Source organism: Vanellus vanellus (genome assembly GCF_965231255.1).
Source record: "Vanellus vanellus genome assembly, chromosome: 18".
NCBI lineage: Eukaryota > Metazoa > Chordata > Aves > Charadriiformes > Charadriidae > Vanellus > Vanellus vanellus.
In genome coordinates this window covers 8,443,991-8,471,017 of record NC_138923.1, presented here as the reverse complement: position 1 = coordinate 8,471,017, position 27,027 = coordinate 8,443,991, and the positions used below count along the sequence as shown (strand labels likewise).

General features: G+C 57.4%; 1 protein-coding gene across 1 annotated transcript; it reads left to right on the top strand.

The window, feature by feature from the left end:
* RALGDS (ral guanine nucleotide dissociation stimulator) lies at nucleotides 1–24,455 on the top strand. The gene is made up of 18 exons (XM_082492846.1): nucleotides 1–284; nucleotides 17,580–17,690; nucleotides 18,277–18,470; nucleotides 18,859–18,933; nucleotides 19,100–19,293; nucleotides 19,701–19,822; nucleotides 19,975–20,190; nucleotides 20,321–20,424; nucleotides 20,786–20,870; nucleotides 21,563–21,640; nucleotides 21,742–21,828; nucleotides 22,185–22,217; nucleotides 22,456–22,577; nucleotides 22,765–22,860; nucleotides 23,025–23,226; nucleotides 23,571–23,816; nucleotides 23,963–24,077; nucleotides 24,262–24,455. The coding sequence occupies exons 1-18, from the start codon at nucleotides 102–104 to the stop codon at nucleotides 24,435–24,437; spliced, it is 2,439 nt and encodes an 812-aa protein (XP_082348972.1). The 5' UTR covers nucleotides 1–101; the 3' UTR covers nucleotides 24,438–24,455.
* The last annotated feature ends 2,572 nt before the right edge of the window (nucleotides 24,456–27,027 follow it).

The following is a 27,027-nucleotide window of genomic DNA, read 5'->3' as shown; positions in this document are numbered from 1 at the left end:
CATCCCACCCCACCCCCGGCGGTGCTCCTCCCCGGTGCGTCCCGGGGGCGCTGGCGGGGCCGGCGGCGGAGCGCGGCGCCGGGGATGCGGCGGCGCTGCCCATGGTGAGCCGCCGGCGGTCCCCGCCGCGCCATGCCGCCGCGCCCGCCCCCGAGAGGATGTTCGAGGGCTGCCGGCGGGCGCGGAGCCTCTGGGGCGGCGTGAGGCTGGAGGTGGCCGGGGAGAGCAGCCCCGTGGTGCTGCACAGCTTCACCCAGCTCGACCCCGACCTGCCGCCGCTGGAGGTGAGTGGGGAGGGGGCGGGGTGGTTGGGGGGTGTCACTGCTGCGATGAGTTTGGGGGTCTCTGCTCGCTGCGGGATGGAAGGATGGCGTCCCCCCCCCCCCCAACCCCCCCCGTAGTTTGGGGTTCTGCGCCTCGCTGGCGGCCTGGCTACAGCAGACAGGGATTTCGGGAAGGGGGGTTGTCTGCTCCACGCAGCACTTTCGTTTTATTTAATAAAGGGGGTGGCCCCCCTCTGTCTTTTTGCTGTGTGTCCCTGTGCCATTGACGGGCCCGCAGGCTGCCAGGCTCCCTGCTGGGAGAAACCAAAGAGATGCTCACCCTCAAGACAACCAGGGGAGGGGGCAGATTGCTAAAACCGGGGACTTGTACTGTTTTATTTGAGACTCTGGTTGCTGGAGGCAGGAGCCTGCTCAGATGTGAGCTGCTTGTAAAGGCTTCAGGCTCGTCCAAACCACAGAAGTGTCCTCTGGGAAGGTTACAAGCATTGGGAGGACTTTGCTGGAGGATGCAAAATATTTGTGCTTCTTCGGATTCGACCTCAGGCGGTTCAGAGTTGGACTGGTCCCCTGGAGGTCTCGGCCTGAGCCGTTTGTTGATGGCAATGGCGCGTGGAGGCACCCGAAATAATCTGAGTCAGAGCTGTGCCTTTCTTTCCTTAGTAATGATCATCTTTGCCGTGCCAGGAATGTCATTGATTCTGAGCAAACAGTGTGTGAGGAAAAGCTCAGCTGGCGGGAGGATTTGGCGCTCAGAGGTGGTGCTTTCACGGCGGGGTCCGAACCCTGCGGGCCGGTGGTGCAGGGGTTAATATGAGCAAGGGGCAGCCAGTCGGGCTTTGCTGGGATTTAGAGCCAGCTGCAGATGTGCTTCTCTGCTCTGGATGCTTCCCGCTGGCGGGGGGCAGAGGGGGGGGGAATCACCGCTAAACCCTTTGGAGTAAGTGTGCAGCTATCCGGGGAGGGCAGCCAGCCTTCCAGGGGGTGATGGCTCCTTCTCCCAACGCTGAACCATCTACCCCATAACCTGTGATGGAAAGTCTTGACCCGCTACGGATGGGAAGGGATTATCTCAGGCTCCGGCTGTATCGGTTCACCGCTGGCCTGGTGGCAGGGGCTCAGCAGCTCTGCCGAGAGTTCATGAAAGCTCCATCCAGCTTATTCCACCCCCACCCCCCCTTTCCCCTCCCTGCTTCTCTCTCCTGGGGGTGGGCGTACTGACATTGTTTGGAGTACATCATCTGGTTCGCGTTATGCCTGGCAGGAAGTCCAACCTCTCCGGCCGCCGCGCTCCGGGAGGCCGAGGGGCCGCGCTTTTGGCAGGGAGAGCAAGAGGAGGGGGGGGGAGGAAAAGAGAGGGTGATGCAGCGTGCTGCTCCTCTCGCCCCAGGGGAGAGGCAAAGAGGGGGTGATGCAGCGTGCTGCTCCTCTCGCCCCAGGGGAGAGGCTTGGCATGCGTGAGCCCCCGGGCACCCCGGCCGGAGGAGGCTCCGGAGCTCAGGAGAGGGTTTGGCAGCATCTCGGGTAATGTGGGCTGCAAAGGAGAAGTCTCTGGGGCTGGGGGTGGCTTTGCACGGCCCCCACTGGCACTGAGCAAACCCCCGCTCACCTGAGCATGGCAGAGGCAGGCGACTGCCCACCACACCTCCTCTGAAGTTGTCTTTGCCCGCATTTCTGCTCTGGGCTGTACACAGGTCTGTGCTGCATAATGGTTAGAGCAACAGTCTCGGCATCTGACCGCTTGGGATTTCCTCCCAGCCCTGGACAACTTACAGACAAATTTGTCCTTTCTCTGACCATCCATTTGCAAGGGAAGGCGCATCCCAGAGGTGGGTATGGTGATGCGCTGCCTCCCAAGCAGCTTTGAGATGCTCAGAGAGCCGCGAAGCTCCAGCGCGTTCCCGTGCGAGGGCCTCCACGTTGCTCACTAAGCCGTGCCGGCCGCGTTGCGCTCGCCGGCATTGCAGCGCACAGCTGGGGAAAGGGAAAAAAAAAAAATAATGAGAGTGTCAGTGTTGTGACAACTGTCCTGGCAGCAGCTTGGCGTGGTTATAACCCTGGGGTCGAGTTACCCTGCACGATGCACGCTAGGAGGAGAAGGGACATTTTTTTGAATAAGAAACCCCCCCGGAGGCTGTCAGCGTTTTGCTGAGCCCCGTTAACAGCCCCACAGCGCTGCCGCCGCTCCCTGGGACAGAGCTGGTTTCAGTGGAGCTGTGCCAGCTTATGGGGCGGATAGTCTGGTCCCACGGGAGCAGAGGATCCCTGGAAAGCTGCTGGGCAGGTTGTGGGGAATGTGGATCTCGTTTTCCACTCCTCGGCTGAGCCCCTGTGGATGTCAGCAGGGCAGACCTTTGCCTGTATCCCACAGCAACGGTATCGATCTCCCGGGCATCGCGTTGAGGTCCTACTCGAGGTCTCGTGGCCACGTGTTGCCGAGTGTTCTCGCCGTGATTTTAACCACAGGGAATGGGAAATTTAAACTGACTTGTCTCAAGCGACGGACCGACGGAGCAGCTTTGCAGACCTTTTGCTTTGACCTTTCCAGTTCCAATCCCTCCCAAATCAGCAATGAGTGTCAATCCTTCCTGTCCAGTGGCAGCTGCAAAGTGAATTTGGTAGTCCTTCTCCTGGTCCTTGCTGGACAAGCGGGCCATAAACACTCCTGCAGATGACACAGACTGAAACTTTCACAGGCTGACATTGCCGAACCTGGGGATAAGCGGCTGGGCTGACATCAAAAAAAGCTTGTGTCCTTGCTATTCTGGTTCTATTTGTTTTCTGAACAATTAGGAGATTTTCAGTTGCTAAACGCATCCTCAAAAACCTGAATTGCTCAGCCCAGATGCCTCCGAGGTCAGGGCTTGTTCTTTACAGCCAGGAAGGGGGCGAGGGAGGGGCAAAGATAGCTCTTAAAAGCCATTTTCTTTTAGCTTCCTATGGTGCCTTTGGAAGAAGATCCTTTTCTCCCAGCCTGTTCTCCTCCCCCAGGCACAACCTGATATGCCCCTTGCAATTTGCCAGATGAACATCATCTGTTGGTATTTCTTGGATGGGGACCTACCTTCTGGCTCCCTTCCAGAAGGGTTTGGAGCCGGCGGTGAGGCCGGGAGGAGGCTGAGATGCTGATTGTTGGGGGCCGCTGCAGGATGGGAATAACAGAGGTGGGAGGGATTTTTTAAGTATTATTTTATATGGTTAGAGAGAAGCCGGAGGGATGTTTCTAAATGTGTTTGTAGAAGGATCGTGTTACTCGGAGGCTGCCATGCCGTGTTTCCATAGGGGTGGGAAACCCTCCAGTATTGGGATCTCGCTGAGGTTTTAGTGGATTTAGTAGCAGACTGGCAGCCCTGGAAACTGAAATCTTTGTTTATCCACAGGCTGGATGGTCAAACACCCCCCCAGGCTCCCCCTGTGCCCCGGCTTTGCTCCCGGGGCTCCCTGCAACGCGGCAGGCACGAGGTCCCGTGCTGCAGCTCGGGGTGCTTCAGGGCCCCCCAGATCACACTGTTGCTCTGTTTTCGCTCAGCTGGCACCACTGCTTCGGAGCAGGGGGGTTGGCTGTGACCACCCCACAACTGGGACCAGAGCACCATCTGTTTTCAGGGCCACCTGAGCTGGTCCAGCCATAGGAAGGGCTTCACCAGTAGCGGCTCCTCCATCACCCTTTCCGGCTCTCTAATTGCCAGTCGCCCTGTCCCCTGAGGGACATGTAATTGAAGGAGCAGAGAGCTTATTTAGGTCACCCTAGACCACATTTAAAGGCTGGACATCCCCTGCTTGTACTTTCTCTAACACCGTTATCTCCAGAGCTGCCCTGGGGACTGGCGTTCAGGCAGCCACGTTCCTTTTATTGAAATGCGTACTTGCAGCAGGGCTGTTGCAGTTCTCAAATATTTCCTCATCTCCCACAGACCCAGCAAGGAGGAGGGGGGGGGGGGGGGGGGAAATGCCGTTGCTAAGGAGCGGGGTTTGGATGCAAAGCTGGCCGAGCTGCCGGCGGGGGGCCCGGGGGGCTCCAACGCAGTTCGTGGTGGGTCAGAGATTGTGCATCGCTTTGGCGGGACGGCACCTGCGGGGTCTGGGGGGGGGGGTGGTGTGGTGTGTCAGGATTTGAAGCATTTTCTCGGGGAGAAAGAACTGAGTTGTAGGGCTCGTACCCTCTGTACATTGATTTATCCTGTGCGTGGTGCTGGGTTAGACCTAACGGCCGCATCCTTGGCCCGTCCGAAATGTATGTCTCGTTTGCTGCGGGGATCCGTGGGATCTTCATTCTGCCCCGAGAAGCATCCGTGCGCTGAAAGGTGAGGCCAGTGTGAGGGCGCTTACCAGGAGGGACGTGGTGCCTGGAGAGACTTGTTAAGCATCGCACCAAAACTGTATCGCAGCCTCTGGCTGGAGCGTGCCTGCCTGGGAAAACTGGGAAGGATCGAGCTGTTTGGCTACTTCGGTTCTCGGTTTGTGTCATTCCTGTCCCCGTGCGGGGACTCACCCGCACATCGCAGCAGCCCCAGCCCGCCCGGCTCACCCAGCTCTGATAAAGATGCATTTGGACTTTGCTCCCGAGTCGTTAGGGAAAGAAAGGGAGTGCTGAGCTCCAGCGTGGAGTGACGCCAGCCTCTCCCGGGGCTCTGCCGCAGGTTGGCCTTCTGGACGGAGACGCAGGGAGGGGATCGGGGCAGGGGCAGGGGTGCCTTTGCTCACATGTAACCCGCTCTTTGCACAGGGGCTTTTGTGGATGGGCCTTTTGTTCTTTTAACGCCCGGGAACAGCTCTCCCAGAGGCGACAGGAAAGTCCTTTCCTAAATCTCTGCGTGGGCCGTGCCATCGCGTGGGCTGCACTCAGCAAACACCCGTCTCCTTCGGTGCAGTGATGTGATGACTCTGCAGCACCTAAAACCTCTGTCCCTCTCCACCTGATTTTGTTTGGTTTGTCTTTATGATGTTATGCAAATGATCTTTAAAGCCTTTGGTTGTGTTCCTGGGGCTGTGTTGGTAGAGGTTCTTACAGGGCAGCGCTTTTACATTAGATAACCACCGTGAGTTTCTCTCCGACATACCTGAGGGTCAGGAGTTGTGTGGCAGCTAAATGTCAGTGGAGATTAAGCACACGCAGAGGCGCGTGCGTGGCCCGTTCCACTTGCGTAGCTCGACAGCGGCGAGTTTGTTTTCATTGCACCGTTGGTATTTCGATGAGCGCTGCTGTCAGAAACACGCTGGGATGGGGAAGGGCGTCTTCCCGCTCCGTGCGTGGGGCGCTGGGTGCCCGCGGGGCACCGGGTGGCCACGAAGCGGGGCCGGGGGACACGGCTGCCTGGCGAGCCCCGGGGTCAGCGGAGGCAGGACGGAGATGGCTCCGGCTGCCGGGCACCAGCCGAGTCCTCGGAGCTGGCAAGGGAGGAAAAAAAAAAAAAAAGTTGCTTTAACTTGCAAACAGAGCAGATTGGAGGGGGAAACTCATTGGAGGCAACTTCATCTGGAATGCTGAGGCATTATTTTTAGAGTGGCGTTTCTTTCTGCTAACCGCACTTTAACAAACAGCAGCTGAGCTGAGGGCCTGTGTGGAAACCTGCTTTTCAAAGGGTTTCGCTACCCGTCTTACCAGAACTTCTTTTCATGGGATGAAGCAAAACCACGCAACCTTTCCCTGCTCTTTGCAGTGGTCGGGTCTCCATGGAGACTCGCAAGCTGAGAGCCTGCGCTGGGCTCCCCGCTCCAGCCGGCGTTTTCGTTTGTGAAATGATGTGTTTGGTTTGGGTTGGCTTCTTAGAGTTGGAACTAACTTCAGGAAACCATCGTTGAGCCAAGGTGGGCAGAGCGAAGCACGTTCCCCGAGACTGGCAGGGCCAAAACTCGGCTGTGGGACGGGAACAAGGATGCTGAAGCACACACCTTCCTGTGGTTGAGGGGGTCGGGTCCCAAACCTCACCCTCCAGTTTAGGGCAAAACCCCAGGGATTTTGTTCAAAGACAGTTGCCTAAAAGGCCGTGCTGGTGGCCTGCTGTGAGCAAGGTCTGGCTCCGTGCATCGGAGCAGCAGCAGAGCCGGTGAGCTGTGGGCAGTGGAGGATGAGGGGTTGTTAACTGGGGTTCATGGTGCCACCCCCATTCCTCCCATGCTGCAACCCAACGATCACTACACGCTTTTCAGAGCAAGGCTTAATGCTTGGTTCGGTTTTTCATCTTAAAGCAGCCCAGCTTTTCTCCAACTGTTGCTATTTGTTTGCTTTCGATTTTCTTTTTTTTTTAATGGGTATCTGGTCCCAGCTGCAGTTCTGCTGGTGGGGACCCCTTGGCCGGATCCCCGTGCTGAGCAGTGCGGCGGCAGTGCCCGTTGCTGGTGAGTGTCACTGTGATCACTGGGTTTCTAGATGATGCGGTTTACTAGATTCAGTCCTGGTTGCGACAGTGAGAACTGGCATTAAGACGGGCCGGGCTGGTCCCTCCCTCGCAGCGCTGGGGGTGACTCAGAGCGTAGCTATGGCTCACACCAATGTCATAACAAACACTTATTCCCTGAGGTGCTTCTTGGGGACTCCATCTCTCCCAATCCTCATTCCCATGGGTTTCAGCGTGATCCTCAGCAAATCTCAGCTCTGGGAGGATGGGGCTGTTTGAGGCTTGCCCTGTCTTACTGCAGGCAATGTCAAAGGAAAGGAGCCAGGGATGGAAGGGGGGCACCTCAGCCCTCTTGGCACTGATGCTGTCCCCATGGTCATTGTGCACATCAGCTTTTAGGGTATTCCAGTGTTTGTCCCCGAAAATACTTTTAAACGGGAGGGTGAGGTGCAGGGATGCTCACCTGCCGGTGGTAGTCCCAGGGGATGAACAGGGCAGAGTGGCAGGAACAGACGAGTCAGGGTGGGAGCGTGCCTGTCCTGGCTCGCCAAAGTGCCACGGCCAGGGGGAACAGCCTTCCTTGGGTGGTGTTTTACCTGCTGTGAGAGAGCTCTAGTAACATGAGGGAGTGCTTGCCTGCAAACGCCCGCGGTGACCCAGTGCCGGGTTGAAATCCTGCTGCCCGGTGTCCCTGAGCAGATGCAGCTGTGCTTCTGCAGACACTGGCACACCCTCGTCATCGGCCGTGGCTGGAGAAGGGCTGTCTTCAGCAGAGGGAGAAAACACGATCCCAAAAGTCTGTGCTGAATTAGGGTAGGTGGGAAGGTGGAACAACCCTGCGCGAAGCTGCCTGCTGTCTCTGTGCCACCCCCGGAGGGTTGGCTGCCTGCCGGTCCTGCTCTGGGTGATGCTCGGACACGGTCCATAGCAGGACCCGCACTTACAAGTTCAGGGCTGAGGGTCCTGGAGGGCATTCATCCCACCGCCCCGGCTGCCCGCACCCTGCCCGGGCACCCGCGTTCCCCGTACCGCAGCCGCTCTCCACCCTCTGGATGCGCAGGACCCGGCACACCCCGCTCTCGGGGCAGGGCTCAGCTCCAACTCTCACCACCCGGGTTCCCGGCGTGCGTGTTCAGGCACTTGACAACAGCTGGATTTTTGTAATTTTTTTTTTTTTTTCAGTTGTTTACTCCCCAAAGGTGCCAATTAAACTTAAGCTCTCAGTTGCTTCAGCTGTGGAAATCAGAGTTAGTTGACTGAGCATCCTGATTGCAGCCCCCCGGGTGTCGGCTTGTTGACTCCTGCCCTGTACCTGCCCCTGTAGCACCCACTGCCTCCTTCACACCTATTTGAGTAACGCTCTGAAGCTGACACTTTCTTGATTACAAAGCAAAAGCGTTCGCTCTTCCCCCTTCCAGCTTCCCGCGGGCGCCTCGGGGAGGGGAACAAGTAGGGGGGACCATCCAGGAGGAGAATCTCTCCTGGCGTGAAGGGGATGGCCTGGGACCCGCAGTTGGGATGCGGTGGGATGCGGTGGGTGTCGGGGGGGGGGGGGCTGGGATGAGACGGGCTGAGCCCGCAGCTCCGCGCGGGGCGGCCCGGGAAGGACGCCGGCAGCAAATGGAGGCGTCCTACGTCATCCCGGCCGGGGTGGGAGTCGGGCACGAGGGGCACGGCCGCAGAACAAAGGCTCGCATTTATTCCTCCCCTCCTTTCACCAGCAGCCCCTCGCTGCCTCCCTGCACTGGATTGTTCCCGCATTTTCTCTGCTTCAGCTGTTTACTGGGTCACCCTGGTGCAGACACGCACACAAAGAGCGAGCCATCCGGCGAGGCCGTTCCTGTGCCACCGGCACCGCGAGCCCCTCTCCGGCCCCGGAGCACAGTGACGCCATTGAACTGGGCTGGGAGAGCGCCCGAGCCTCTGCTCCGGGGTCAGGGTGGGCTGGGGGCATCCGGAGCCCCCGCGGCATCCTCCCCTGCACAGACTGGGGCTATGGGGATTTGGGGAGGGGGGCCCGAGAGGTCTGGGTTTGTCGGCGTTGCCCACGCTTCAATCGCACCGGCTCTAACGGAGGGAATGTAAGTTGACGTAAGGCAGTGTAAACACATGGGTGGACACATTTATTTCACCAGGGCTTATTTTGCTTCAGTTTATCTAAGCTACGGATATGTCTGAGCTAAATCGAAATTAACATTGTTCAAATTGAAACGAAGGGTGAGGGCGCAGTTACCGTAAGCCAGACTGCAGGCAGACGGGGCCGCGGCGTTTGGGCAGCCTCCAGCGTGTCCACCCCAATCTGCGCGCCTTCAAAATGACACAAAGATAGGACTCTGCTTTCTTTTTCCCTCCGTAAGCTACAGCGGGTGAGTTACTGCATAGGCAGTCATTTACAGCTCATCCAGGCTGCTTGGGAACGGTGCGTGGGGAAACTCCCTGGGAATGTCCGTGTGGGGCCGGCGGGATGCTCCAGCACAGCACCAGGGGCTGAAAGCCGCCTCCAGGGTCTGGGCTGATGTTCTACGCCCGGCAGTTGCTGGAGCCACGATCGTTGTGTTGCTGCTGTTCCTGCACGTCCCCCGTGCCTGGCTCGTGCCGCCGGTGTGAGCTCCGCACGCGTGCGTCAGGTACGTGCCAGGGGCGAGGGGGAGGTTTGACAAAAGCAGCTGGTTTTAGAGCAGCTGATATTTCTAAAAATTAATTTTTTTGGCTGTCTGGACTGGCACATGGGCTACGAGCTGTCAGCGGGAGAACATTTATTCGAGGCTTTGTGTCTCTGAGAATGTAAAGACTTGACTTTTGGGGCAGTTGAACTGGGCGGCTTGCGGATGCTGATACACGCGAGGGAAAAGCATTGCCTTGGAGTTGCAACAGCGGACAGGGCTGTGTGTTCTGGTTAACACGAGTTAAGACATAACTGACGTTTCAGGAGTGAGCGTACCAGTCGGTTTCGAGGTATGTCAGCTCTGAATGCCGACCTCGTCACCATCCCTTTCCAAATACATACGGTAGTTCTCGCTGCCGCGGGAATAAGAGGCCTGGGGCAAAAGGGCCCTGTTTGAGCAGTGGAATCAATAGAGTAACGTTAGATCAGGATTGAAGCGTACCTCTTTGGGGCACGCACGCCGCTTTTCTTTGCGGTTGAACAAGGCGCTGTAGAGCTGTCGTGTTGCGTGTGACTTACAGGTGCTACTGCGCACTCACACAAAAAATAATAAATTTTTGAACTTGTTTCTGTTATGCCTTTTTGCAGTTTTTTCTGTCCCACCTTGGTGCAATACAGACCTTTGTTCTGAGCTCAAATGACTTACTATGAACCACTCAATCTTTCTTTACCCTCACAGAGCAATATTACGTGTTAATTTTTTATACACCAGTTTTCACCAGTCACGTTGTTATGGTTTCACTTCCAGTAATTACCCTCCGGGCTCTAGGCGAGTTTGTAGCGGAGCAATCGCTCTGTAAGCGAAGGCCGGCTGCGTCCCTCGTGCGCAAGCCTGACTCCGTGTAGGCGTCGGCGCTGAGCACGGATGGTGCCGAAACGCACGCCGGGGCGATCGCGTACGCAGAGCTCAGGACTGTGGAGCCAGAGCTAGAACTGCTGTGTCGGCGGGATCTTTTTTCCATCAACTTAGAGAGGAAGCAAAACCTGCTGCACTCGGTTTTCTTCTAACCTTCAGCAGCCTGCGAAGGGAGCCCACCCCAGCACGTCCCCTGGTCGGAAGCAGGAGGGAAGTCCCGCTTCGGCAGCGTTTTCACATCGGATGCGAATGTCTAGAGGTGCTGGTGGTCTTCTCTACTCCCGGGTGTAGGGAACACAGGGTTCGGAGTTAAATGGGCACCTCTGGCACTGCCAGTTCCAGGTGAAGTTTGTTTTCCCCTGGGGAGCGCCCCTAGCGAGGTTGATCCCCCAGCACCGGCATCGCCTCCCGCGTCAGGGGGCCTGATCCTGCCCCTTGGAGGTTGGGGGGGGATGGAGTGGACACAGAACATCTTTGCAGATCTTTGACTGTTAATTTCCAGACCATAAAAAGAGCGAAAAAAATCTCTGTATGTGGGAAGGCTTAGTTTTCTTTAAAAGCAGAACAAAAGCAAATGGGGGAGGAATCCTGTCTATCTGCTCTGTCTCGTTTCTGGACCCAAGCACTGAGCTCCTAATCCTCGCTCCAGCCACTGACTCACTGCGTGCGAGTCACAAGATGCCTTTGTAACCGATCCGCCAGCCGCTGCTTTCCCTTCTTCCTAAGCCGCGAGGGTGGAAAAGGCTCCCTTGAATATTGTCTCTAACCCCTCTGGGTTACGGACACAGGATCAGACCTGTCATCGGTCTCGGGCAGCCCCAGACCCTGAGGGAGGAGGTGTAAAATCCCCACAAGAGGCAGATAGGGGGTGATGTGCCCCGTCCCGCCGGCTGGGAGCACATGGCGCTGGGTGATGCACAGCCCCGGGGCTGTTCCCCGCGGGCACTGGGTGCAGCTTTCCATGCTCAAACACCTGAAGCAGAACGAAAGCGGAGCTAAGGGTGTCGGGAAAGCCTGGCTGCGGAGCCCAGCAGCTGATGGGGCGAGAACAGGCTCTCGGCTGTCGCCGCTGTCTTGGTGTCCTGGCAAAAACACCCCCTTTTCATAGTGGGTTTAAGTTTAGCTACTGGCCCTTTTTCTGTTCTTTTCCTGTTTCGCCCTTTGTTGTTATGTTTTGATGGGCTGTTGGAATCCATCCTGGTTTGAGGCGGCTCTGAGCAGGCAGGAAGGAAGGCAGAGAGCGCTGAAAAGCCGAAGGAACCGCGTCCATCTGCCTAACATCTCTGCGCGGGGAGCGGTGCCCAGGGCAGGCTGCAGCCGAGCTCCATCAGCAGCAACGGGAACACGGCTCGGGGAGAAAGGAGTCAGAGGAACATCAACTTGCCCATGGCCAGCGATGGCTGGAGTGAACCATTGTACCCCAGTGCTACCACGGCCGTCACTGGGATGGTGTTGAGGAGCAAGAGTGCTCCTGCCCTCGAAGGGGCTGCCAATCCAAAGCACGTGCCGTGGGTCACTGGGGTAGGCAAGGGCACCTTTCCCTGAACAGGGGGGATATTCGGCAGCTTCCTCACCAGCTTTGGGTAGACTCTGTAGCCTTCCTGAGCGCAGCCGGGGGAGGGAAACTGCCGATGAGTGTGAGGAGTAGACGGGATGATCCTGACCTACGGAGCTGTGGGGGAACATCCACCACGGGGCTTTTTGCGTGGAAGTCCCCGTGAGGAAGGGTGTTGTGCTATGTGAGCTTATTTTGGATGTGTAGGACAGAGGGTACTTCTGCTTTTGCGGTCTTTATCTTTGGTTCACGGAACTGCAGTTGTTTTCCTTTCACTAGATGGGGGTGGCTTTTTTCCTGTTTCCTTTACGTGAAGTCGTGTGCTTCGGTTGACATAAGAGGCCCCAAACTCGCTGCTGTTTGTTGCATGGGTTCGGGATTTGCTCCCGGGAGCGAAACGAAAGTTAATTCGGGGCTTGTGTCAACCGTGGAGGACGCGGTTCTTGGTGGAGTCGGTTTCTTTCGTTTCTGGAAAGGCCTATTTCCCGTTGCCGGTGGGAAGGGATTATTCTGAGAAGGGACTGGGGATTGTAAAGACCAAGCGCCCAGTTTCTGTTTCTGGCTTTACCAGCTTTCATCGAGTCCTTTCGAACTTGTGCAAACGCGGAGCTTCAGTGAGAAATTCCTGGTGATGTCTCTGAGGCTCAGCTCTGCCTTTTTTTCTCTCATTAGCCAGCGAGACTGTTAATTCCCGACAGGCGCAGGTTCCCGGCTTCCCGCGGGCAGCGCTAGCGTCTGCTTCTCTCTGGCAGCAGTGGCCCTTTGAAATCACGGTGCAAAGATACTCTCGGTGCCGCAAAGATACTCTCGGTGCTGTGTTATATATACCTGTCTGTGGAACGGGCGTTTTGTGCAGCCCAGCCGAGAGGGAACAGAGTAACGCGAACATCTTGATCTTTAAACCAGCTGTTGTCCAGGGAGCATCAGTAAAAGCACTTTAAGCACTTTTGCCTCTTCCACGTGTGCTGAAATTAATACCTTTTTCCAATAGCAGTTCATTATTTTGTGTCTTTGGAGGCCGACGCGCTAACCCAGGGCACGTGGGACCAGAGCTCTTAAGACCCGGTAATTGTTGGATAATTGTCTGTGTGTAACGTGCAGGGATGCTGTCGCGCTCGCGCTTAATCCTGTGCTTTGCTCCTGTCTTACTAAAACCACCTTTGTGACTGATCTCAAACACTTTCTAAAATGCAGATCCCTAGCCAATATTTTGCTTTGCTGCTGGGCTTTGGCGTTTTCCCCTCCCTTCCGCCGGCGAGAAGAAACGAAGGCAGATTCCCTGCTGCTCCCTGCCTGGCTCCTGCGAGGGTCCCTCACGCCGCAGCCCTTCCTCCCGGCTCGCAAACTTTGGCTACGTCTTAGAGCTCGTTATTAAACCTCCATGCGAAGACGTGGGGTTCGGCATCACGCCGTGTACTAGAACATTCACCAGAGAGTAGAAGGGTTTATTGCACGGAGCAGGAATTCCTCCCCGGTGTAGTCACCAACGCTTTGAACCATCGGTGGGGAGCTCGCTGTTGCTCGCGCAGCCCGGGGCTATCTGCAGTTGGAAGAGGCGGTCGCTAAAACCAGGCAAGCCATCTGGTGCGGACCTCCAGTTTCATATTTCAGGGGATGAACTCCTGCAGAGTTCACTTACGGCTGCTTTTGCCAAAGCCTCCGACTCTGCAGAATTGGGCGTCTCATACCCCTGAGTTAAACATGTGGTTTTTCCTTGAGTCCCTCCGCCGAGAGGCCTTTTTCTGCTGTAGGGAGAGGAGCAGGATTGCACACGGAGAAATCATCGTCAAATGTTCATTTTCTATGTCTTCCCCTTTTTTTGGTACCCATCTTGAAAGGCATGGGATCTCACTTTCTGGGGTGCGGAGTCCCTTCCGTATGAGTTCGGTGGAAGGTGCAAATGCCGTAACCGTCAACATGCGCAGTTAGTGCTCTCACAGAAAAGCTTTGCTGAGTCTTGTTGCGGCCATTTAAAGTGCTGTCTGGGCCTGTTGGACACGTCTCTTATACCAACGCGATGCAGTAAGCGGAAGGGATGTTCACCCGTATCTCTGCCATGGTGTGGTGCTCATTATTCAGGTTGAACCACCGATGAAGGAGGTTTTGCGCGTGGGTGCTGGGCTGCGGCTGTGCTGGCTGAGGCCCAACTCGCATTCCCTTCTGCTTTGAGGGGCAGAAAACTCTTAGCAGATGTGTAGAGCGGCCAACGGGGAGCTGCAGCGTTAATATTTACCAGCATTTGTCTGTCAGAGCTCTCTAGAGACCATTTTGAAGACGTTCCTCTTTGGTTGACTTGCTGGAAATACTGGTGTGAGTGCCAGACTTAGGATTGCGGTATTCTTGGTGGCCGGCACGTACATAAGCCACAGGTCAAGGGTTTGTGTCTCTCCCAGCCCTGCTCCCACCCCGTGTCTCCTCATCTGCACAGGGAGAAACGTGCGTTTGGTGCAGGTGTTGGAGTGGGACTTCACTGGCTCCGTCCTGCTGCTGCTTTTTGCTTCGCTGGTTTTAAACCAACATGTGTGGAATGCACAATCAGCATCTTGGAGAAGCAGCAGTAGGAAAGAGGAAGCTCACACAGAATATAAATAGCCAAATTTTAAAACGTACCAGTGTAGCAGCTCGCCTGGCTCTTGGCATGAGCCTGGCCGAAGGACCACGGGGAAGCTGCGTACTTCGTGTGTGGTTTGCAAAGGGGGAACTTTGGGGGATATCGCACCAGTCAGCAAGACAAAAAATGAATGAATCTGACAGTCTTGAATATGGGAAGGAAATGAAATTTGCTTCTACGCGCATCAAAATTGGGTGTATCCTCTGCACGTGACGCGAAATACAGAGTGAAAACCCCTGCACGGTTGTGGCAATATTTTCCACTGTAGTTGCACAGCAGCTGGCAATGATTCATGGATAGGTCCTGGGACATTTTGTCTTCCCGTATGATTTGATTTCTTTATTACTTTAATTGCATCTCCACAAACATCTGATTTTTCTTGATATTTGTGTCTGGGGTTTACAACTACCCAGCCAAATGTCTTTTCTGAGTTAGACTGCACAGGGATCTGGTCCTGATGGACCCAGAGCTTTCCTCCAGCCCAAAGGCAGCATAACTGGAAGATACGGAGGGTAGGGCTGACCTGCAGGTTGGGTAATGAAGACTGGGAGAGAGCCCAGGAGAGCGGATGTGAAGCACTGTTGGTATTGATCCCCTCTCTCTATGACTGCCCTTTGGGGCTTGTGCGCTCCAGAGGCACCTACTGCTGTCGCTTCTGGAGGACAGCGCATAGCTGTGGGCACCGGGGTCTGACGGTCCCTGAGGACAAACTGGGAAGAGTTCCCACAGCTTTTCTTTCTTTTTGTTGGAAACAGCATCTATAGATGGAAGAAAGCCAACTTGGCTGACTTGGGCTCAGTTAGGTGCCATCACTGTAGGTGGCTGATGTAGAGCGGACAGAGGGCTTTAGCAGTGCCGGCAGCTCTCTCCCGAGGCTGTGCCAGTCCCCTCAATTCCCAGCTGAGGCATCTCTGCTTGTGGGGTCAGGGGAGGACTCAACCTGGCATAGGAGCACCTCGTTCCTATGGGCTTTTGGTGGAGAGGTGGAGAGATGATGGGGAAAAAGCCCAGCGCTCTCGCCTGCCGGTGCCTTTAACTACGTTACCACCTTCCCCTCGCTGATGTGTTCAAACAGCTTCGCCTTCCCCGCACCGGGGCCAACGTCATGGGTGGCTGCTCTGGCGGGGGTCCCAGCGCGGACGTGTCATGGGGCCGCAGAGCGGTGGGGTGGGCTCAGGGGCTTGTTTGTGCCCCTGTTGGCGTTGGGGCTGAGGGCTGCCAGCCTGGGCCTGGGCCAGCTAAGCTGGGGGAAGCTGGGCTCAGGTCTGCACTACCCCCAGCAGCCGCCATTGTCAGCCCCGGGGATTTATTGAGGCAGGAGGGCACCTCCGCCGTGCTGGTGGGTGCCTTTTCTGTTCTTGAACTTCAGACCTGTTTATACTCGAACATAGATTTATGCTACAATTTACCCCAGAGCAAAGAAGAGGAAGGGCACTGACGCAGGCGTCCAGAAGGATGTCTGTCTGTCTACCACCTTGTGCGGGTGCTGTCGGGGTTGGTCTGGAAGCCGGTGCACCCCGGGAAAGACTTCTGATGTTCACAGCACAGCTGAAGTTAGGAGCCTCACAACCCCTCGAGCTTCAGCAAACCAAATCTCTTGATAGCCTGGCATGAAGTGAAGTGAGAAGTGCGGGTTCAGCAGAAAGTGAAGAAGAAGTCCAGTAACCCTGCACAGGGGGATTCTCCGTCCTCATTCATCACAGCCATGAATGAGAGGCTTTTTAAAGTTTTCCCCTTAGTCTTTGAGCTCGCTGTGGTTCCCTGCCTTAATTCCTTGCTAATAGCACTTGCCGTGAGCAGGGTACGACAACAGCGCAGTGACCGCTGCTGTGATGGTGATGATAAAGGATGGCTGGAGAGCGTGTTAGGTGCACGTTCCATACGTCAGCTCGGGGTCACGTTCGGCGCTTTCTGCTCAGTGTTTCTTGAGATGTGCAGCGTTGTCTGAAGCTGGGGCCCTGGGTATGGCCATTCCCGTGTTTGTGGGGAGCAATTTGGGAGGAGGATTTTTTGCCGGGAGCAGCGGCGCTCCCGGGGCTCCATCCTGGGTCACCCCATGGCAGCTTCTTCCCCAGCGAGCCCTACTTTGGTGCCATTGCTCGGGGGTTTTTGTGCTCCTGAGAGGCAGAGTGCAGGTAAAGCCACGGGCTGGCTCTGGCCCCTGGCTAGCAACGTGTTACACAGGGGGGACTTGTCCCCGAGCCCCTGCGCCCCAGTGCGTGGTCACCTCCCCCTGGTAACAGGCTTATTGCTTTTGGGCATTTTCCCCATCTGCTGAGCAGTGGGTTTTGCCGCATGTTACACTGCGTCCCACCATTTGGCGTGGGGGATGGAGGGTGGGGGAGATCCCCGTGGTGTTTAAAAGGATCTGAATAAATCCTCTTAAGAGAGGCACTGACTCAGCAGAGCGTGGTGAGAGAGGTAGGAGGAGGAGGAGGAGGAGGGAACCGAATTATCCTTTTGGGGCTGGAGCCGCCGCCGAGCCCCATGCTGGCACGTGGAGCTGGGGCAGGCGTGTGCCTGGGCACCTGCCCCAAGAAGCATCTGCTCTTTCCTCAACGTATTTTAGGTGGTCGCCATCTCCCTAGAGCAGAAACGTGAGCTTAGGCTGTGGCCCAGAGGTGCCTGTCCCCAGGGGTGGAGGAGACCTGTCCCAGCTGTGCCCAAGCCCACCGTGGCACCGCTCCCTGAGGTTTCCCCCCAGCTTTGAGCTCCCACCCTGGATTTCTGCCTCCTGTGCGTGGCCAGCGCTGCCGAAGCTCGCAGGCGGCTCGGTTTCACCGCTATTATTTATTACCAAAGGTGCGCCGAGGTGCTCGGTTCCCGCAGGGACAGATTACCGAGATTACGGTCAGACCGAGTGGCAATGTCACCTTACGGGAAAGGCAAAGGCTTGGGGAGGGGGAAGCAGCCGGGGCTGGCTACGGGGGTGCGCTGCCTGGCGAGGGGGCCCTGCCCTGCCCGGCCCCCGGCCATGCTGCAGCCTCCGTTTGCAGAAGGGCTGAGACGCGGAGGTGGGGGACACGGAGCAGACGGAGAGCAGCTTCCCGAAGTCTCGGCTCTGCCTGCGTGCGGGCTCAGGTGGGCCCAGGGTTAAGCTGGCCAGGGAGATTGGTGTCGCCTGGTTTGCATTTCTGAGCAGGCACGGGAGACTCCGGCTGCCTGCCGGCTGTTGCCTTTGGCTTGCTGAGATGCCTCGTACGAGCCCGCAAAGAGCAGCTCTGCCACGCTTCATCCTCCTTATCTCACGGTGTATCTTGTCCTCCCGTGCAGAGCTCCACACAGGAGATCGGAGAAGAGCTGGAGGATGGTGTGATCTACAGCATATCGCTCCGGAAAGTGCAGCTCCATCACACGGCCAACAAAGGGCAGCGATGGCTGGGGGTAAGCTGGGGGCTCCGCCAGCCTCCCACCACGGGGTGTTTTCAGATGTTTCCCTGCCAGAGACATGGTGACCTGATGTCAGGGCTTGGCAGGGTCGATACCAGCCCACGTACTGTCCTCTTCTCACTCCCCCATACACTCCTGTCCTGGGGGGAGGGGGGAGGTCCTTCCAAGCCTTATTTGGGGATCATGTATTTATTTGGGAGTACCCACTGGCCTCTGCCCCACAGGAAAGGGCATGGAGAAAATAAAACGAAGCCCCATTTTGCAAAATAGGGCAGCCCTGATTTACCTCTAGATTTTGGCAACCCTGAGGGCCTTCCTGGGACTTCCGAAATGCTCAAGTCTTCTCAGCTGAGTTGCTGGTATTTCGTGCCAGAGGAGACCCAGCTTCCCTTTCCCCAGGCCCATCACGAGAGCCTCAGGCACTGTAGGGGGTCTGTGGTCCCGGCCTAGACCCAAAAAGTGGCTGGGCCATGGTCCCAGCAGCTTCACCAGCCACTTTTTGGGTCTAGGCTGGGACCACAGTGCAATTGAATGTGTCTGTCCTCATCCAGCCCACTGACTTCTGCTCCTATCCCGGCAGTTTGAGAATGAGTCGGCCTTAAACCTCTACGAGACATGTAAGGTGCGGACGATAAAAGCTGGGACCTTGGAGAAGCTGGTGGAATACCTGGTCTCAGCCTTCAAGGGCAATGACTCCACCTACGTCACCATCTTCCTGTGCACCTACCGGGCCTTCGCCACCACCAAGCAAGTGCTGGACCTGCTGCTTAACAGGTGAGGCTGCCCTGAGCCCCGAAACGCAGCTGGGGGTGGCCGATCTCTGAGGCCCCTTGACCAGGAGAGCCCCAGCATCTTCTGCTGCCATGCCTTGGAGGGACGATGGGCTTCTCCCAACCCCATCAGCATGAAGGTTTCTGGGCAGGGCAGGAAGGACACAGCTTCCCAGTGAGCTGGAGCCCTTCCAGCTGGTACCCCGCTGCGAGGTGGCCAGTGTGGGCTGCTTCCCTCTTCCCATTATGTGAGGGCTGCGGCGGACTGGGGGAGCAGGACGGTGCAGGAGGGTTTCATCCTGACCCCCTGGCAGAGCTGGGGGTGATGCGGAGGGAGCTCTGAGACACAGCTGAGTCCAGATGCTCACTGCCTCCTCGCTGTGCTCCACCAGGTACGGCAAACTCCACGTGCAGGCGAATGGGGACCATGCCAGGCACACTGTGGACGAGAGGATGGAGCTGAAGAAGTAAGTCTGACTGCACTGTGGGTGAACAAGATGGGTGGCTCTGGAGATAGCTCTTTGGTTCTCATCCAAAGGCATTGTTGTCCCCTGGGTGCTTGGGGTGCACGCCGGTTTCTCCCGGCACCCGATTCTCATGCAGGCTTGCCTGTGTTTCCCCCCCTCCCCGCAGCACCATCTCCTCCATCCTGGGCGCCTGGCTGGACCAGTATTCAGAGGACTTCCGCAAACCCCCAGACTTCGCCTGCCTCAAGCAGCTCATCTCCTACGTGCGCCACAACATCCCCGGCTCGGACCTGGAGCGCCGAGCCCGCATCCTGCTGGCCCAGTTCCAGCAGCAAGAGCAGAGCGAGTCGGAGGCGGAAGGTGGGGTCCTTTGCCCGCTTGCGGGGGGTCATTTGGGGCTGCAGGTGGAGGGTGTGCTACTCATTGGCATCGAGGGTCTCCAAAACCTTGGGTCTTGCCACGTGGCCGACCCCCATGAGCCCTGCCTGCGTTTACATGGAGGTACACCGGGAAGCTAATCCAACTGCACCAGAAGCGGGATTTCTAAGTGGATTGGCTAATCTGCCTTTAATCCTCTGCAGACACTTGTGTCCAGGTTTAAAATTACTATCCTTTTATCTGAGCCTCATTTCTCGAGGCGTGAAGCCAGATGGGAATTGAGAGCCCGGGAGGTGGGATATGGTGTTGGCAGGGGACTGGCGCGGGTCGGCGTGGGCCCCCGGCCCGCGGCAGCGCTGCAGTGCTCAGCTTCGTGCTGTCTCCCGCAGCTGTGGACCATGGCGGCTGCACCTTCCAGCTGGTGGAGGAGAATGGGGTCGGGGACGGGAAGCCGGATTTCCTCTCCTTCTCCCCAGAGATGGTGGCAGAACAGTTCACACTGATGGATGCTGTGAGTATTCATCCAGCAGCTGGGTCGATGGTGCTCTGCCCGTCTGCTGCCTGCTGCGCTGGGCACAGGCCTGTCTCTCCCACCTTTTATTTCTGGCCTGTTCCCTTCCCAGGAACCCTGAAGAGACACATCTCCGTCCCTTTATCTTCCAGGAGCTGTTTAAGAAAGTGGTGCCTTACCACTGCCTGGGCTGCATCTGGTCCCAGCGAGACAAGAAGGGCAAAGAGCACCTGGCGCCCACCATCCGTGCCACAGTCTCGCAGTTCAATAGCGTGGCCAACTGCGTCATCGCCACGTGTCTCGGAGACCGGTCCCTGAAGCCGCAGCAGAGGGCTAAAGTGGTGGAGCGGTGGATCGAAGTGGCTCGGGTAGGAGAGCTGGCCGTCCCGCTCCCCTCCCACCCCGGCCCCAGGGCTGAGGTTTTGCAGTGTGTGAGTCCCAGCAGATCCCTGGGCTTTCTTTAACCCTGAGTCCTGTCATCTCCTTCTCTGCCCCCAGGAGTGCCGCATCCTGAAGAACTTCTCCTCCCTCCGAGCCATCCTCTCAGCTCTGCAGTGCAATGCTGTTCACCGGCTGAAGAAGACCTGGGACGAGGTCCTACGGTAAGCGGTGCCTGCTGGGCTCCTGCGGCCGCAGGGAGGTTTCGAGGGGGAGGTTGTGCTGCGCCTGTGGCCCTTGAATGTGTAGATGGGATCATCTCAGCTCCAGCATTGCCTCTTGGAGTGTGCCCAAAACCCAGAGACCAGAGTAAGGTATCAGGGACCTAAAGAGAGTGAGGAAATAAAGGCACCATCACCTTCTCCTCCTTTCCATGTGAAACACCCTAGAATAGCCCCCAAACAGCAGGGCCCTGCTGGAGCTGTGAGCATTGCGGGGGTCCTTTGGGTGAGCAGAAGAGAGCCCGAGGAGGAGACCCCAGGGTGGCACCATTGCTGACTTCCTCCCCTGTTTCTCCCTGAGCAGGGAGAGCTTCCGCACGTTCCATGAGCTCTCCGAGATCTTCTCCGACGAGAACAACCACTCGCTGAGCCGGGAGCTTCTCATTAAGGTATGGGGAAGCGGCACTCGCGTTGCCCTGTCTCTGGCAGGGAGCTCGGGCTGATGCTGGCGGAAGTTTCTACCATGTTCCAGCCACCAGACTAACACCGCGGCAGTGCTGCCGGGATCGCCAGCGTGGCTGCAGGCAGGGCCTGTTGAGTCTGGGGAGCAGGCAGGGGTTTGGGACCAGGCTGGGCTTTCTGCTTCTCCACCCAAATGGCGTCACTGCCTGAAGCTTGCAGAGCAATTCAGCAAGCAGAGATAAGCAGCAGGATAGGATCCAGCGGACCAGGTGGCAGCTTCTCCCCAGAGGCAGCTGCATTTTAACAGCCCAGTGCAAAGTCCTCTGGATTTCAGGTGGGGTTTTAGGGTTCGTGAAAGGCTGCAGCAAAAATATCCTTCTTCCTTGTGAAGCGTCTCTGCAGCTTCCCAGCCTAGCTCCAGTTTGGGCTTGAGAGGACACAACATGCAAAAGGGAACAAAGCATCCCACTGAGGAGCCATTTATACAGAGCGGGAAATGGGAGCAGCAGTTCCTATTCACTAAGCCTCTCCTCCCTGTGAGCCATGAAAAAGCTCAACTGTGATTTCCTCCTCTTCCCCTCTACAAGCAAAGTTGTACCAGTGAAGGCAGGGGTGAATTTTAGCTCGTCTATTAGTGGTTTCCCACCTGCGCTGACTCCCACTTGTCCCCACCATCCAGGAGGGCACATCCAAATTCGCCACCTTGGAGATCAACCCAAAGAGGGCTCAGAAGCGGCAGCAGCAGCAGCGAGAGATGGTGAGTCTGGCATGGCTGTCCCGGTGCCCCCTCCCCAGTGCCTGCCTCGGGCTGGTCCCAGCTCTCTGCTGACCCCACTTTCCCTTGTTGTCTCCCCGCAGGGTGTGATGCAGGGCACCATCCCCTACCTTGGCACCTTCCTCACGGACCTGGTGATGCTCGACACCGCCATGAAGGATTTCCTGGATGTAAGTACCTCCATCTCTATCCTCCCTTTCCTCTTCGTCCTCCGCACAGCCGCCCAAGAGTCCGGGCTGATAAATGGAGGGCTGGTCCCCCATGCGTCCTGTGTTGGACACTGCACCCTGCGCATCCTACATCCAACACTGCGCATCCTATGTTGGACACTGCACCCTGCACATCCTATATCTGACGCTGCACCCTGCGCGTCAACCTCTGTCAGCCCATGGAAATGGGGTGCTCTGGTGCTGCCCCTCAGCAGAGACCCCCACACTGCAGTGGCAGCGAGCCGGGGGACAGGGACGTACAGAAGCAATAGGTTTTTTGCCTGCTCCACACTGACATTTGGCTCCTTCTTTTCCAGGGTGGGCTGATCAACTTCGAGAAGAGAAGGAAGGTGAGAGCTTTGCCCTGGCAGCAGCACAGCGGGGTGGAGGGAGAAGGCTGAGTCGGTGCAAGCCCAGGCTGTGCCAATCAGTTCGGGGCTGTTCCCTCTCCTATTTTTTGCTGTCATGTTCTTTGGTTTTGGGGAGGGGAATTCTGGTCTTTCATATCTGTCTCCATGTGTGGGGCTGGGCTGTTCGTGGAGGCGGCTGGGGCTGGCAAACGGATCTCATGGCTTCTGTTCACTGCAGGAGTTTGAAGTCATTGCCCAGATCAAGCTGCTTCAGTCAGCCTGCAACAACTACAGCTTCACGCAGGAGGACCAGTTCGTGGACTGGTTCCACAGCCTGGAGCGGCTCAGCGAGGCCGAGAGGTGAGCGTGAGCGGGGTCTGGGGCCACGCTGCTGCCAGTGCATCAGGAGGTCCCACCGCTCATCTCCAGCTGCTGAGCAGCTGCCCCGAGCTCCACTGCCTGCTCTGCCTCCCTCGCCCGGCTGGCACGGTGCTCGCCGCGGCCGTGGCAGCACAGAGGGCTCAAACCCTCATCTCTCCCCTCCCAGCTACGGGCTGTCGTGCGAGATCGAGCCGCTGTCGGAGTCAGCCAGCAACACGTTGAAGGCAAAGAAAAACACGGGCATCATCAAGCGATGGAGCGAGTGAGTCTACTCATCCCCGGCGGTATGCGGGGTGGAGGTGGGGGCCAGTGCAGGGCTACTCCGGCTGAGGATTGCAGGGGACCAGGCTGGGGTGGCCGCTGTCCTGCAGTCAAATGCACTTTCACTCTGCTCAATACTCACCTGCCCCACGTCTTTCCTGGCAGCCGGCAACCTCCGAGCACCGAACCCTGCGCCAGCGGCAGCTCCCACTCAAAATCCTTCGACCAGCTCAAGTGCGGACAGTACTTGTGCAGCGGGGATGCCACCGACTCCGTGAGTGTCACCTCCGCCGGCTCCAGCAGCTCCGATGTGGAGGAGATCAACATCAGCTTCATCCCCGAGTCCCCCGACTGCCAGGAGAAGAAGGTACGGAGCAGCTCGCGGGGTCCAGGCCCCCAGAGGCAGGTGCGGCCACCGTGTGGGGACTGCCTCACCTCTGCCCTGGCGCTGGGGCTGGGGAGAGCGGGTGGGGGTCCCGGGGGCTGTTTCTTGACCCGCCGGGGCTGGGGATGCCCCTGCCCTTTGCTGCTCCGGCAGCATGGCAGGGCTCTTGTGCCTCCGGCCGCTGTAGTCGTGTCGGTCCCCAATTGTCACAGGTCAGTGAGATCCCTCTGGCCTCCCTCCCCCAGCGCTGGTACGCCCCGTCTGTGGCCGATGGAGAAGCTAAACCCACTGTGTCCTCCGCATCCCCTCTCCTCCCTGCCCTCCAGTTCTGGGAATCCACCTCCCTCTCCTCCCTGGACACATCGGGCATCGGCTCAGGTTCCAGCAGTGCCTCGTCCTCTTCTGTCTCCTCCACGCCGGTGACTGCCTCCCGCACACACAAGCGCTCAGTCTCCGGCATCTCCAGCTACTCCTCCCTCTCGCTGCCTCTCTACAACCAGCAGGTCGACGACTGCTGCATCATCCGCGTCAGCCTGGCTGTGGACAACGGCAACATGTACAAGAGCATCCTGGTTAGCACGGGGCACCCGCGGTGATGCCGGGGAGGGGTGGCTCGCCCCGCTCAGATGTGGGCATGGCCCATTTTTGGGAGGAGACAGTGGTGGGAGGCTTTGTGGCATTTTGCACCCCATGGGTTGACAACGTTCTACACTCACAGGTGACGAGCCAGGATAAGACCCCGGTTGTTATTCGCAAGGCCATGGCCAAACACAACTTGGACGGGGACCGGCCTGAAGACTATGAGCTCGTTCAGATCATCTCAGAGGAGAGAGGTATGTGCTGGGGTGTGGGGGACATTTCTGGGGACTGCGTCCCCGTCTGGCCACGCAGCCCTGCAGCATGGGCAGCAGCAGGTCAGAGGTGGGCTGGGAGGTGATGGCAGAGGGGTCTCAGTCCTGCTCTGGGCCCCTTTGAGGGAAGGGGTGCCCGACTGATCCCCATCCTTGTTGCTTCCAGAGCTGAAGATCCCTGATAACGCCAACGTCTTCTATGCCATGAACTCCGCCGCCAACTATGACTTTGTGCTGAAGAAGCGGGGCTTCTCCAAGGGGGTGAAGATCAAGCACGGCTCCAGCTCCACCCTGCCCAGGATGAAGCAGAAAGGCCTGAAGATCGCCAAAGGCATCTTCTAGCCTCAGCCCCACTGCCACCCATCACCGACGGGGCCTTGAGGGCAGGCTGCTCCGAGCTCGGCTGTGGCCGGTCCTTGTGCCGCCTGGCACAGCAAGAGGAGTGACCCTCGCCCGTGGGGGACAGCCGTGCATCTCCCTCCTGCACCGAGAGCCGGGGCGCTTTGGCAACCGGTGTCGGCCTCCGCCTCTCTCTGCACAAGCTCCCATTTCAATCAGGTCTTTTTTTCTACACAGGAAGGCAGTGGGGGGGTGGGGGAGATATCTCTGTTTTCTTTTTCCCTTCTTTTTTTTTTTTTAACCTTCCACGGTGCGACACTAAGTCCAGCCGCCAGCCAGCCCAGAGCTGGAGCCCGCCTCTGCCGTAGGTGCCTTGTGTCCGAGCGAGCCGGGGAGCGGTGACTCGCAGAGGGAGCAGAGCATGAGCCATCACCCCAGGGCTGCAAAGCCTCCCATGTGGCGGAGTGCTCTCCTTCCCGGCTTTCCTGGCGTTGTTTCACCTCCACGTCCTTCCTCCCCGGGATAACTGGCATCGCCACCCCTGCGCATCTCTGCCTGTCCTTCCCTTGGGAGACGCCGCAGACAGCCCGGGCTGGGAGGTGAGCTGGAAAGGATGCAGCCCCACGCTGGTGCTCGGAGCCCTGTGGAGGAGGGCTCTGTGTCTGTGCCGTGATGGAGCAGGCACCTCGTGCTCTTGACGACTGGAAGCCTGCGTGGTCTCGCTCCTCTCCCCGATCCAGCGCATCCTCCAGCTGGACGTCGACGGTCCGCGTTCAAACTTGCACCAAAGATCAAACGCCAGTGTCTCTTCTACCGGCGGGGGAAGCTTTGCGCTGTGCCCCCGGCGCTGCCAGCTTAACGAGGAGGAGGAGGAGGAGAGCGAATTTCTGTCTGAACTTGTGTAAATAGAGACCTTGGGTCTGCGCAGGCGGGCGAGGAGCCGGAGAGCTTGGGGTGCTCTCGGTGCCCTGGCTGCCACCGCCTGACCTGCAGAAAGTGCCACTCACCTTGGGCTTTAACCGGACTTTTTCAAACACTGACCATGGGAGAAGCAGCAATGAGACTTTTTTTGTATAAAACAAAAAAGTTTACTGATTTTTTTTTTTTTTTGGCAATATTTATTGGTTGTAAATAGAAGAGACGAACTTGTACATTTTACTAATCCAGCCTCCCCCTCCCCTGCAGCCCAGTCCCTCTCCTCTCCCCACCCTGGTATTTAAGCCTCCTGGGAGGGACGTTGGCAGCAGCAGCGTTTCTCTGCTGTGCTCGTGGGGTGCAGACCCTGCTGGCCACCCCCTCCCTTCTTTCTCTCCCATTAGTCGCTCGAGCAGGGGCAGAGATGCTTGTTTTAATCATTGTAGGAAACACTAACTGAAGGGGGACCTTTTTTTGCTCCTGGCTCCATCTCTTTTTTTTTTCTTTTTTTTTTCTTTTTTAAGCGCTTCCTCCCAGCCCATCTTTTCTCTTTCCCGTCTGTCCGTGCTGCCGGGTGGGTCCAACGCCTCCCCCAGCTCCAGGAGAGGGACCTGGGGATGCAGCAATGCTGCACGGCCACCCTCGGGGGGCTGGTGGCAGGAGCTGGGCTGCGGGCCCCTGGCACTGGGTGGGGAGAGGCTGCTTGGGTGGGAGTGTGGCCGGCACTGAGCTCTCCCAGCCCCGCATCCCTGTGGGTGGCATCGCCCTTCGCTGCACATGATGGGAGCCCCTGGCTCCCTGACGCAGGGGCAGCCTCTTGCCTCCCACCCTGCCCGGAGCCTGGCTTCTGCCCTCAGGCATCAGCACCCCAGGATTTTCCCTCCGCTTCGTGCCTGCCAGCTCCTGCCCACCTCGGGGCCATGCTGGCCCCCACTGTCCCCCTCCCTTCCCACCGGTGTCCCCCAGCAGCCCAGCGTTACCCGAGGGACTGGCTGTACCATATGTATTTTGTACCACTTCAATGAAGGAGCACACTGCCTGGTGTGACTTGTACACAGCAATGTAATTAGTCTTTGCAATAAAATACTGATGCTCAAATGTCTCTGCCCCAAGGCAGGGGTTGTCCTGTCCTCCTTGCCCAAAATGTTGGCACGTTCCTGGAGTGGACCTGACCGTGGAGGGGGTGGCATCATGTCTGTTGTTTAACTCTGGCAAGTTGAGCTTTGTTTTGTGCTTGAATTAAGATACAGGCTTTTTGTTTTGAGGGACCAGTGCCTGATCTTCAAATGAACCCTGTTCATGTGAACCTGTGAGTTTTCCAGTTACATAAATGTGACGCCCAGTTTACTGGTTTTACTCCTTGTAATTTAAGCAGTGGCTTTAAGAGCAAATGCAATGGTTGGTCCTTATGGTGTGGAGACAGTGGTCTGCCTTGGTTTGAGGCATCATTCTTTTGGCAGTAAAGGGCTCGTGGCTGGCACGGCCAGCGTGTTTATTTTCTAATTGTACAGACATTAGTGGAGGTTACTCAGATGGTGTGGTGATTCTGAGCATGGGTATTCAAGATGCAGCTGCATTATCCAGAATTTCTCTGTGCCTTTGGCTATGTAGATTAGTTTATAGCCTTTGGCTATGTAGATTAGTTTATAGCCTGAGCTTTTGGAAATGAAAGGATTAT